Here is a 13,744-nt window from a genome sequence, read left to right as displayed (position 1 = left end):
GGTGTGAAATGGTACCTCATTGTGGTCTTGATTTGCATTTCTCTGATGAGTGATGTCGAGCATCTTTTCATGTGTTTGTTAGCCATCCGTATGTCTTCTTTGGAGAAATGTCTATTTAGTTCTTTGGCCCATTTTTTGATTGGGTCGTTTATTTTTCTGGAATTGAGCTGCAGGAGTTGCTTGTATATTTTTGAGATTAGTTGTTTGTCAGTTGCTTCATTTGCTATTATTTTCTCCCATTCGGAAGGCTGTCTTTTCACTTTGCTTATATTTTCCTTTGTTGTGCAGAAGCTTTTAATTTTAATTAGGTCCCATTTGTTTATTTTTGCTTTTATTTCCAGAATTCTGGGAGGTGGATCATAGAGGATCCTGCTGCGGTTTATGTCAGAGAGTGTTTTGCCTATGTTCTGCTCTAGGAGTTTTATAGTTTCTGGTCTTACATTTAGATCTTTAATCCATTTTGAGTTTATCTTTGTGTGCAGTGTTAGAAAGTGATCTAGTTTCTTTCTTTTACAAGTGGTTGACCAGTTTTCCCAGCACCACTTGTTAAAGAGATTGTCTTTACTCCATTGTATATTCTTGCCTCCTTTGTCAAAGATAAGGTGTCCATATGTGTGTGGATTTATCTCTGGGCTTTCTATTTTGTTCCATTGATCTATATTTCTGTCTTTGTGCCAATACCATACTGTCTTGATGACTGTGGCTTTGTAGTAGAGCCTGAAGTCAGGCAAGTTGATTCCTCCAGTTCCATTCTTCTTTCTCAAGATTGCTTTGGCTATTCGAGGTTTTTTGTATTTCCATACAAATCTTGAAATTATTTGTTCTAGTTCTGTCAAAAATATCGCTGGAAGCTTGATAGGGATTGCATTGAATTTGTAAATTGCTTTGGGTAGTATACTCATTTTCACTATATTGATTCTTCCGATCCATGAGCATGGTATATTTCTCCATCTATTAGTGTCCTCTTTGATTTCTTTCATCAGTGTTTTATAGTTTTCTATATATAGGTCTTTGGTTTCTTTAGGTAGATATATTCCTAAGTATTTTATTCTTTTTGTTGCAATGGTGAATGGAATTGTTTCCTTAATTTCTTTTTCTATGCAAGGGATTTCTGTGTGTTGATTTTATATCCTGCAACTTTACTATATTCATTAATTAGCTCTAGTAATTTTCTGGTAGAGTCTTTAGGGTTTTCTATGTAGAGGATCATGTCATCTGCAAACAGTGAGAGTTTTACTTCTTCTTTTCCAATTTGGATTCCTTTTATTTCTTTTTCTGCTCTGATTGCTGTGGCTAAAACTTCCAGAACTATGTTGAATAATAGTGGTGAAAGTGGGCACCCTTGTCTTGTTCCTGACTTTAGGGGAAATGCTTTCAATTTTTCACCATTGAGGATAATGTTTGCTGTGGGTTTGTCATATATAGCTTTTATTATGTTGAGGTATGTTCCTTCTATTCCTGCCTTCTGGAGAGTTTTTATCATAAATGGATGTTGAATTTTGTCAAAGGCCTTCTCTGCATCTATTGAGATAATCGTATGGCTTTTATTTTTCAATTTGTTAATGTGGTGAATTACATTGATTGATTTGCAGATATTGAAGAATCCTTTTTAAATTAAATTTATTTTAAATTGAAGGATAATTGCTTCATGAAGGTGTTTTGGACATGAGATTAACATTTCAATCAGTTAACACTTTGGGTACAGCAGATTAGCCTCCAGAATGTGGGCAGGCTTCATCTAATAAGTTGAAGACCTTTAAATGAAGACTGAGTACCCCAAAGGACAAGGTAATTCTGCCAGCCCAGTGCCTTGGGGCTCAAACTGTTGTATCACCTCTTCTCTAGGTCTCCAGTTTGCTGGTCTACCCTGCAGATTATAGACCTGCTAGCCTCCACAATGGTGTGAGCCAATTCCTCAAAATAAATCCAACCCTGCCCCCCCTTGCTCCCCCCACACTCCCCATACTGTTCCCTAGCCACTACATCTTATTGGCTCTATTCCTTTGGTGAAGCCTACTAACACAGTGGCTTATAGCACTGTATTTTCACTGGGGTTAATCACATAAACAAATGCACCAGCTTCACAGTGAATATATGCTAGCACTGCCTAAAACAGTTGAATCAAAATTAAATTCAATAAGAACCGAATTATTATTCAGTTGTTGAATAAGAACCTTAATTTTAAATATTACTCAACAGGTCACTTTTTAATGGTCCAAATGCTCACCTACAACATAATTTTATAATAATTCTCATCAGGGTTCATTAGGATTGTTAACAGCCTATCTAATAGATCTGTGGACTTCTGTGGACTGATATCTATTCACCTGAAGACAGCTTGTTCACTGTAATCTTTCAGCAGACAGGCAATGCATTATCCTTTTAGACCAATGTAAATCCTCTGGACTCATATACACAGAATCAATCTAACCCTCATTTTTGGCTTGGTGCCTTGCTTCAGTCTCCCACGAATTTGTACTCACGACTAGGGCTGCTCAGACACAGTGCATGTTCCCACAGCATCAATTAGTTTTCCCCTTCATTAGTAGGTGAATGATGCAGAACTGGAAGTTGCAGTTCCCAGCATGTCAATGCTCTGCACCCAGGTAGCAGCCACCCAATGCAAGCCCATTACTGCAGCTGAAGGCAGCTGGCTGCAAGTGGACACGGTGCTAGACACGATGCCCACTCCCTGGGGTCTTCTTGGCACAAACTGTCCACAAAATGGCCACTTGAGCATACTCCATAATTGTAATGCTCACGAGAGGGTATCATGGCTGAACATTCCCATAAAATGTCCCCCAAAACTAAAACTGAAGAGAGCGGTTGTTTTCAGTATGTGTGGTGGGAAGGAGCACCCAGAATGTGTCATTATCACAAATGTTTCTGCTCGGTTACCTAAAAGTAACAGGTGTGAGTACATTTATGGGGCAACCCTTGAGGGAGCCTATATTCGGGACTGATGCAAGTAGGTATGAGACATAAAGCCTTTGTAGCTATCCAGATCTCTGTAAAAAAAAAAGTTTTACATTCTACACGTTTGCTTTTCTTGTGCTTAAGAAGCATATAACATAAATCTACGTTCTTCACAAAGTTTGATGCGTGCAGTGTTGTTGCCTACATGCCTATTTTCATGCAGATCTGTAGAGCCTTTTCCATGTTGAACAACTGAAGTTCCATAACCCACTGAACAGCAGCTCTTCACTTCCTATTCCCTCGGCCCCTGGCAATCACCATTCTACTTTCTAAAAGTTGTCTACTTTAAATACCTCATATAAGTGGAGCTGTACATTATTTGTCCTTCCGTGACTGGCTTACTTCACTCAGCGTAATGTCCTCAGGTCCATCTGGGTTGTCACATACCGCAGCAATTCCTTCTTTTTGTACAGCTGAGTAATATTCCACTGAAGTATATACCATATTTTCTTTATTCATTCATCTGTCAATGGGCATGTGAGCTGTTTGCACCTGCTGGCCATTGTTACTAGTGCTGCGATGATCACAGGAGTGCAGATATCTCTTCAAAATCCTGATTTCAATTTTTTTGGGATATACATGCAGAAATGAGATTGCTGGATCATATGGCAGTTCCATTTGTACTTTTATGAGGAACCTTCATACCATTTTCCATAGTGGCTGCACCAATTTACATTCCCACCAACAATATACAAAAGTTGCGATTTCTCTACATTCTCACTAGCACTTATAATTGTTTTTTTGATAACAGCCAATAAGTGGCAATTTCCATTGCAATTAAAAGACTTATTTATTTTTAATTGATGGGTAATTGCTTTACAGTACTGTGTTGGTTTCTACCAAACATCAACTTGATCTGTTGCAGTTTTGATCTGCATTTCTCTGATGATTAGTGATGAGCATCTTTTCATCCTCACAAAAATCTTTTTTGACTGAAGGAAAAAATATTCCAATAATGAAAGGATATACCACTATGTTACCAGAAAATATAACCTCTTATCACTAAATTCCCTTATTTTTATTCCATGCCAATTGATTTTTTTCCATGTCTTATATCTATGACAAATACTTTTAGCTTCAAATGACGAGAAGGAAAGACATCAGGGTAAAAGGTGTTTTGGACATCTCAGTGCTTTCAGAGCTCAGCCCTCTTCCCCCAGGGACACACTTATCAGAGCAGTATAACCGGGAGATAGAAAATACTGTACAGTAGCATCTGATGAGCTTGAACTTGGTAACTGGGGAAAGTACAAGAACATGCAAGAGCAAAAAAGAGAGTAAAGATAGACTAGTTTTGAGTCAAAATACTATCCCACAAACTTGGACAGGGAAGAAGCAGCATGGTTAAGGTTCTAAGCTAGAGTTCCATGGAACCACATGTTCACATCAACACGACCTTCAAAGCAAAGATCACATCTGACACTTGAACTTACCAGTGCACGTTCTCAGGCAGGAAACGGGCTGCAAACTGGGAAAAGTATCTTTCCCACTTTTGTGCTCTGTCCTTCACAGAGAACACAAAATTGGAAAATCCTACATAAAATCTGGATATCTTACCATCCTTTGTAAGTTGGCATCAGTGACAACACCAGGCCTACCTCCTGCATGGCAGCATGTGCGTCTATCCTAGCAGATGATGCAGAGGTGGGTACTGGGCCCAACTCCATTCCACCGGGTCGACGTTACCTACCTAACCCCGGAGGCCTTGGTGTCTATGAGCTCCCAGTACATTACATTAGTCACAGTCCACCAGAGGGACTGAGGAGATAATCTGATCAGAGCCGAGAGTCTCTCTTGTTGGAACTGTAACACTAACACGCAAGATAACTGCTCTACTAAAGAGAAGAATAGACTCCCTGAATTTAGTTCATCTGCTTGTTTCCTGACTCCCACTGAGAGCTGGACCCAGAATTTGTGATTTTCCCTCTTCACTACATTCCCTGGTACCATCACCTCTGGAGAAAGAGCAAATGGCCAAGAAACTTTGATTTTTCGACTGGATACAATTTTAAAGCACCCAGTTTCTAGTGTAGTCCCAGGCACACATAGATTACAAAAGTGTTTTAAATGAAACAGTGAATGAATGACATAGGAAAAAGGCAAGAAGAGTTTCTTCTTTGGGCAAATAACAAAAATGATCCTTAAGACCGAGAGCAATTTAAGTTGAACTTCTTCCACAATATTGATATTATGCCTTCAATTTATTGTTTTTTAATTAATTAATTAATTTTAATTGGAGGCTAATTACTTTACAACACTGTAGTGGTTTTTGCCATACACTGACACGAATCAGCCATGGGTGTACATGTGTTCCCCACCCTGAACCCCTCTCCCATCTCCCTCCCCATCCCATCCCTTAGGGTCATCCTAGTGCACCAGCCCTGAGCACCCTGTCTCATGCATCGAACCTGACCTGGCGATCTGTTTCACTTATGATAATATACATGTTTCAGTGCTATTCTCTCAAATCATCCCACCCTCACCTTCTACCACAGAGTCCAAAAGTCTGTTCTATACATCTGTGTCTCTTTTTCTGTCTCGCATATAGTGTCATAGTTACCATCTTTCTAAATTCCATATATATGCGTTAGTATACTGTATTGGTGTTTTTCTTTCTGACTTATTTCACTCTATATAATAGGTTCCAGTTTCATCCACCTCATTAGAACTGATTCAAATGCATTCTTTCTAATGGCTGAGTAATATTCTGTTGTGTATAGGTACCACAGCTTTCCTATCCATTCGTCTGCCAATGGACATCTAGGTTGCTTCCATGTCCTGGCTATTGTAAACAGTGCTGCGATGAACACTAGGGTACATGTGTCTCTTTCAATTTTGGTTTCCTCAGTGTGTATGCCCAGCAGTGGGGTTGCTGGTTTGTTTTATGCCTTCAATTTAAATGACGGACAAGATTGATATGCAATGAAAACCAGGGAAGCTAATGTTTTCCATTTTATATAGTTCTTGAGGATTTCAAGTCCTCAAGAAACAGTATTTCTCCCACTTGATAAACATGTAGTCCTTACTAAAGAAAATATCTCCTATGGATTCCAGAGGTGACATAAACATTGTTTATATCATGTTACTTAACTATGAACAAACATAAACCAGATATAAACTCCTTATCCTTACAGCTCCCAGGCACTTATGTGACCAACACGTTTGGAGAATCAAGGGAGTGAGAATGAGCAACGTTTATTTAATCTGACAAGGGATACTCCGCTGCTGAAACTACAGCCCCAAAGCCAATAGCATCATGGTCCTGGAAGCCTGTGTGCTGCACTCACCAGCCACACTCACAGGATCAAAACCCTGTTCCCCAATCACTTTTCAACTGAGAATGCAGACAACCCAACACTCTGTGTTGCTGGTCACTTTCAATTTACATGGACATATCATCTACACCAGGCCACAGCTGTGCCTTCCTCACCGCCCATGACAAGGAACAGAGTTCTGTGGACGCCACACCACCTTAAACACCACAGAGGCAGGTTCTGAAACAGTCAGTCAAATCTGTCATGTCGCAGTCACCTGCTGCTGCTGCTGCTAAGTCACTTCAGTCGTGTCCGACTCTGTGTGACCCCATAGACGGCAGCCCACCAGGCTCCCCTGTCCCTGGGATTCTCCAGGCAAGAACACTGGAGTTGGTTGCCATTTCCTAGGTGATCCCAAATCTGCTCAAATTAATTTGTTTTATATTATCAGATAATGATAACATAAAATGAAAACAAAATGGTTTAGTCTTCTAAAATTCCCAAGCACACAGGTAAAGACCCAAAGGTCCCCCAATTTGAGAAACTATCTTGCCATGAAATGTCTACATTTTGGAGATGTGCCCGGAGACATTTTTCTGCATTTATTATACTGCATCTCAGCTCCTTTGGGTGTCAAAAACTCCTAGGTATTCAAAAAGGTGATAATAAGCTCCTTGAAGGTCAGGGTCAGGTCTGCAAGGGAGTCTCTCTATTGCCTGGGACACTGGCAGGGACATGAATACTAGGGGAATTAGAGAAAAATGAAAGAAACATGCCTGACCTACTGCATCTATATGTCTTGCTTTAATAAGTCATATGGACGAAGGCCTCAGGAGTTAAAATTCACCTCTCTCTTTTATAATTACTCTGACAGAAGCAATTATAATTTGGAAGACCCCACCTATTTACCAGTTGAAGCAATGAAACTGTTTTTTTTTGAGGAACTAATACCAAAGAAATCATACATGTCATTCCATCATTACAACTTTCCTCTGGGAAACAGTGTTTACTTTCCATTTTATAACCTGATATGAGACTAACAGAGTTAGAAAGGAGCAGCCCAAATACCCATGATAAATTGTCTCTTCCCATTTCTTCCCTCCAACAATAGACTGCAGTCAGGTACAACTAAGCTTTAACAAGCTATATGGGAAGCAAGAAAGTATCCTGTGTGTATTCTCTTAGGAGAAAAATGCAGACATCTGAATCACCTTGGCACCCTAACCTCACCATCATCTAAAGGCTCTGCAATCAGCCTCTACGTTGCCATTCCAGGAAGATTAGCCAAATTTGGCTACTTCTGTTTTACAAATAAAATCAAATCATACAACCTGGGAAGAAATCCAGAAACAGGTTTTACATGCTCAAAGTGATAGGAGTAGCACGACTGAATTTCAACAGTGATTTAGGAGAGGAGTAAATGAAAAGTTCAGGCTAAAAGACAAGCTAGAGGAGTCTGTAGTTATTGGAGAGTAGTCTTCCAATGGCATCCTGTCTTAGGCATTTTACTTGGTACCCACATCATAAGGGCAAAGCAAACAATCTCTCCTCAAAACGTGACAGCAGTGCTTTGAACAGTCAGTGAGATCTGAGTTCAGAGCAGCCCCCTGTCCATATGGCCAAAGCTGGCAGTCCTCTAAGGCTGGGAAGGCCAGAATACCTTTCTGGGGCCAAGAGGCCAAAAAGAAACTACCCTGAGATGAAATTCCAATATCAGAACCAGAAGGGGCCACCACCAGCAAGCAGAGCTCATAAAACGTAAGCCACACAGAGACGCCTGCCGGGCCCAGGAGTAAGGTTTGGAAGGTTCAAGGAAGGGCTGTGGTAGTGACAGACAGGTTTCTCCCACTCAGCAGTAGGGTAATGACACAGATAATTGTGAAAAGAAAAAACAAAAAGCAACAGACAAGCAACAGTTAGAAATAAAGACATATATAATCTATATAGAGACATACAGACACATAAAAATATATAAAATGTATGTATTATACACACGCACAGGTGGGCTTCCAACCCACTCTGGTACCTCAAGGTTAGAGCAAATCTTTATTTCTGGACGAACACTGGACATGACTGGTCACATGAGTGACAGATATGTTTATCTTTAAACACTACAAACACCATCCAAAGCACCAGATGCTCACATATGGAAGATACTTTTAAGAGCTGCACTCAAGCAGAGAAGAGCTAATTTAACTCTCGCACCTCAAGCTGGCTCAGGGCCAGAACCACACTGAGTGGGAAGAGAGGGGAAACTGAGGCACTACCTAATCAGTCATCAGTGTCTCTCCATCTGCCTGCTGGTCTCCTGCCTCCTCTCACCCTGCCCTCCTCACGCTGGGTCTCCAGCCATCTCCCTCTGTTTACCTCTCTCCGTGCATCCCTCTCTCCTCTCCCTTTTTCATCTTGCCAAGCACCACATCATGAAGTGGTGAAGTGGGCTTAGGAAGCAACTGCACTGTTACAAAAGAAGATGATCAAAGCCTTAAAGTGGACCCCAAGAAAGGGAAATGTAAAAGGAAACTATGCCTCTGCCTACTGTAGCTTCGTCCTACAAGTTAAGTGGGATTGGTTGTCAGCCGTTGTATTTCCTCTCCATCTTAGTTGTCATCCTCATAGTTATACAGACATGCTGAAGCAAACTGTTTTGATGATCCACGTGACAGTTCACATGTGGGTGGTTTTCGTTCTTTTCAATTAAATTTCTTGTTTCTAAGTCATTCAACGAAAGACTTCTTCAACACTGTGCATGTAGAAAGGGCACAGACCATGTGGAACAACTGACCACGTGGGTCTAATTTTGGTGCCTGAACAAATCCCACCCTAACCCTGTCTGGCAGGTCATCAGCTGTGCGAACCCTTATTACACCAGAAGCACCCACTTTGGGTCTGCTCTAAATACTGTGGCAAAACTCGTGCCCGTTCACAAGTCCATTGTGGTTTTGGTGCCAGGTGGACCTTTGTGCTTCTGTTTCTGAGAATGTGGGGTTCTAAATTATTAATCAGTCCACAAATGACACTCAAAATTTCTACAGATGGAACTGAGAACACTGAAAAGTTCTGGCTCTCACTAAACAAGAGAGATGAATTCCTGCCATGCCCTCTCCTCGGTCAAATGGTCAATGCATGAATACACACACACACACATGCACGCACTCACGCACCTTGTATCCTTCTCTCCTTGCCAATCTCAGGACACATGAGCTCTCATCAGGAACTTGCAAATAAAGGGAGGGAACCAACAAAAGAAATGAAGAAAATGCATACAGCATGAACTAACTGCATTCTCAGGATATGAAGCAAGGAATCAAAGAACACTGAACAAATATTTATTGAGTACCCACTGTGTAAAAACTTTCTTTTCACCAACATAATGCCTGTGGCCCCAGAAACTGGCTCCACTAGGTGGTTACAAGTCTGTTCTCTGTTTCTCCCCAGACATTCTCTCCTCACTTCATGAATTTTTCTTGGCCTGATGCAACCCTCCTTCTGGAATTCTGTTACATAACTACACTGCCTTGCCTGTTCTGGTTTCACCTGCTGGCTGACCTTGTTCCAGCTTACTAGGAAGTGGCAATGGCTATCCTGACCCTCTGGACCATTTACACCTGTCCACCTCAAGTGAGCAGGTCATGCAGCTACTCGGGACACTTCCCTCCCCAGGCTTGAAGGCAAAGACTCCCGCAGTTTTCGAAGGGAAAACAAACTTATGAGGGTATTAACACATATCCCAGAGACCATTTTTATTCTTTCACAATACAAATTATTTTTCTCTAACATCACAATTATCAATGACAAATTTGCTTAACATTTTCGTCTAAGAGCTTGAATGACCTTTGAAATGGAAATCACCACCACCAGTTTTGCCTCTATAGGAACCAAACATTCCTATATCTGATATCTGTTCTCCTCAAATTGTACATGAATACTCCCCAAAGACAGGCATGGGACAGGGTGCTATCCAGAGGAAGATGGAGTGCCAGGTGGGAAATTAAGGCACCAGGTGAAATGGCACACTCTCCCGGAGAGACAGTTTTTCCTCTGGAAGAAAATATAATATTTTGTGTTAAACCAAGTCACAAGATATTATACAGTAAAATGAACAAATACAAGACTTCTTTTTTGAGATAAAAATTCAAAACTTCAGAGAAAGTTCCTGCTTGCTGGCAGTCTGTTGGGCTATGCCCACAATTTGCAGTGTGCTAAGTCGCTTCAGTCATGTCTGACTCTTTGCGATGCTTTGGACTGTAGCCCGCCAGGCTCCTCTGTCCATGGGATTTTCTAGGCAGTAATACTGGAGTGGTTGCCATGCCCTCTTCCAGGGGATATTCCCGACTCAGGGATCCAACCCCAGTCTTGTGCAACTCCTACACTGCAGACGGATTCTTAACCACTGAGCCACCAGGGAGCCCACAATACGTGGAGTTTCCTGCAAATAATTTTTCCGCTTTTACATGCCCTCTAAGGAAATTTTTGAGAAATATTTCACTCACACTATGAACTTGAGGGCATGAACCACGGTCTCCTGCTCTTTGTCTCCAGGGACCTAGCACAGTACCCAAGACAGTGGTTGGCACCAAGGAGGCCCTCAACAATGCTTGCAGAATTAATTTGGCTAAAATAATGACATGGCATTGTCAATAACAACAGATTTTTATCAAGTTTGAATGGGAGAAAGAGAAGGTGAACAGCTATATGAGGAAGTGGAATAGAAGGAACCCAATTTACCCAAACAGTTAATGGCTGCCATAGAAACAATCAGATGAGGCGACTCAGTTTAGTTCTTCAACAAGTACAGGAAGGCAAATATTGTATTTGTTAATCTCACAGAAGGCAGGGGTGGGGCTTAGGACACAAGTCTACCAGGTGACACTGGTGCCATTAAATTTAATAGGTTCTCAAGAATTGGAAAGGCACTGTGATAAGAATAATGCCACCAATAATATTAAGTCCTGGTTGTATCCTGACCTTAACAAGATAATTTTGATCATTTAGAGGCTGAGTCAAATATCTGCTGCTGAGACTTGACAACTCTGAAAAGTAGTTTTGTGTGTGTGTGTATAAAATATGGTATGGGTGTACCTTTTCTTATTCTTAATATTACTACCTTTTTAACCTAGCTGGACCCAAACCAAGTTACAGATGGAAGCTGATTCAAAGTATATACATATTTTTTTTTTCCTATTCAAAGTGTTTTTTTTTAACTTCCCTGATGGAGACACTGCATTTTCACTCATTTATACATAATAGGAAAGATGGGTATCACACCCACTTTCTCTACACAATTCCTCTTACACTGCAGTGAGTCACTTTCCATGCCCAGTATTCCCTGAACTTTTCAAACTGGAGGGAGAAGAAGCTGGGCGGTGGAGGAAGTGAGAACTCCTAGCCCTGTAGGTGTAAGCTGTGAATGAGTGAGCCAGGTCACTGCTGCCTTCTAGAGCTATTTCCTTTCCTCAGTCTTCTGTCTCAGATATGTGAACTGCCAACCAAAATGATGCCTTTCAGATCTTCCCAACAATGACAGCCAGAGACCCATATAATTTCAATGAAAATCCAGAGAGCAGAAAAACATTTTATAGTATTAAGATGTTTGTAGTGCCCAAGGAAGATGTGAGAATGGCTCAAGACATACAATGACTCGAAGCAGAGACAGATGCAAATTAATCTCAGTAAAACCTGAGTATCTTTCCCACCAAGTCCTGAACCTGCAGGGATCCCCCTTTTGCCTGAAAAGTAACTTGATCCTATGCTATTTCTGTCAGAGCTACAAGAGTAGTTTATTGTGTGATTTAATCATTTTATTCTGTGGTATAAAAAGTGAGAGTTTTTCAGTTCACAACATCTGGGATCAAATACTGCTCTTTCAGCAACTGGACAAGTCCCTTAACGTCTTTAGATCGAAACTGCTCCATTGATAAGAAAGTCCACCCCCAAAGTTATTCTGAATATTAAACGAAAGAACTTATAAAGTGTTCAGCACGTAGCAGCGATGAATATTTGTGTGCAGCAAAATAAATGCACACCAAGGTTTTGTTTTCTACGTAGGAGAAAATACCAACAACTACTATAGAGAATGCCAAATTGGCTGGCGGCCCGGGTCTCCGCTTGGCGCTGCCGCTGCGGGTGCAGCCTGGAGGCCAGGAGTAGGAGCCGATATAATTAAGTCGCCGAGGTTTGGGGAGCACTCCTAAACCAGTGTCTCGGAAGAATCTCCGGACGCTGCGGGTTTCACTCTGGCCTGTGTAACTAACAAAGCGCCCTTTGCAGCTGAGCGGATTCTCGTTCCTTAAAGAGTCTCACCTGGGAAAAGTTAATCAATAAATGGAGACAAGGGAGAGACAGGATCCAGGGGGTCTGCACACTCCGAAGGTAAGGGGAAGAGATGGCAGGGTCCCGGGGAAGACAGGAAACAACACCACCACCTCCCGCCCTCCAAACCACACTCGTACCTGGGGATGAACTTGACCTCGTCCCCGAGTCGCGCCTGGAAGTCCTGCCAAGCCTGGCCGGAGCTCGCCGGGTCCCAGGGAGCAGCCAGAGCCGCTGCCGCGTCCTCGTCGCCCTCGTCCTCCTCGCCGGACCCGGGGTCGGACCCCACCTGGGCCGCGGCGGGCGCGGGCTCTCGCGGCCCCCAGCCCCGCCGCGGACCACCGCGGCGGGCTCCACGAAAGCCGCGTGCGAACTCCTGGAAGGTGATGGCGCCGTCGCGGTCGGCGTCAAGCCGCTGGAATACGGCCTCGGCGTCGGCCGGCCGCACGCGCAACTCCGCGCACAACGCGCGGAACTCCTCACGCTCCAGGCGCCCGGAGCGGTTCGCGTCGCAGGCGGCGAAGACGGAGCGTAGCCGGGCCAGCTCCTCCAGGTCCCCGTCCGCCTCCATCCCGCTCGCGAGGGCTCCGGGGCGCGTGGCCCACCTCGGCTGCGGCGACGGTGGGGAGTCCGGGGCCACCTGCTGCCGCTGGGAGCTGAGGCGAGTTCGGCGAGTCGGGCAGGTTAGGCCACTGGCGCGGACGTCGGGGCGGGGCGAAGCGCCTGAGTGGGTCGGTGCTGTGCGCGCCGACCTGTGCCGGCGCTGCCAGTCCCAGAGCCGTGCGAGCGCGCCTCTGGGCACCGTCTGCCCGCTCAGCAGCGCCTGCCGCTACTGAGAGCCTTGCGCGGCCGCACGCACTGGCCCGGAGGCGCCCGGCTCCGCCCCGCCAGGGAGGAGGAGTGACCTGCTCCAGGTCCCACGCTTTCGCGTGCAGGGTTCTGGAGCCTGGGTTTGGGGCTTCTGGAGTTGGGGGACCCGGTTGGAACTGGGTGGAGGCAGTAGCGTTGCCAGGCCCTTGGCGTAAACAGTGTTTGGTCGGGTAAATCGAGCGCTGGTATGAGGAGCTAACTACTGGATAGAAAGAGGAAAGGAAGGTTAGGGGTAGGAATGCAAATTAGTTAACGTTATGTGTATCTTCCTATTTTCTGATTCTGGAAAATCGGTAAACATCTGTATATCCCAAACCAAAGTGTGAGATTTA

The 13,744-nt window shown here is 43.5% G+C and overlaps 1 protein-coding gene across 1 annotated transcript in view; it reads right to left on the bottom strand.

Moving 5' to 3' along the window:
• The window catches only part of LOC120860302 (ras and EF-hand domain-containing protein-like), a 79,371-nt gene extending 66,098 nt beyond the window's left edge, over positions 1-13,273 (bottom strand). Inside the window, exon 1 of the mRNA XM_040236082.1 lies at positions 12,683-13,273. Within this exon, the coding sequence (XP_040092016.1) occupies positions 12,683-13,113 (431 nt within the window). The 5' untranslated portion in view covers positions 13,114-13,273. The remainder of the gene's footprint in view (positions 1-12,682) is intronic.
• Positions 13,274-13,744: the final 471 nt, after the last annotated feature.

The sequence above is a fragment of the Oryx dammah genome, unplaced genomic scaffold, assembly GCF_014754425.2.
Source record: "Oryx dammah isolate SB20612 unplaced genomic scaffold, SCBI_Odam_1.1 HiC_scaffold_11056, whole genome shotgun sequence".
NCBI lineage: Eukaryota > Metazoa > Chordata > Mammalia > Artiodactyla > Bovidae > Oryx > Oryx dammah.
Note: the sequence above shows the minus strand (reverse complement) of the source record. Positions and strands in the feature narration are given on the sequence as shown.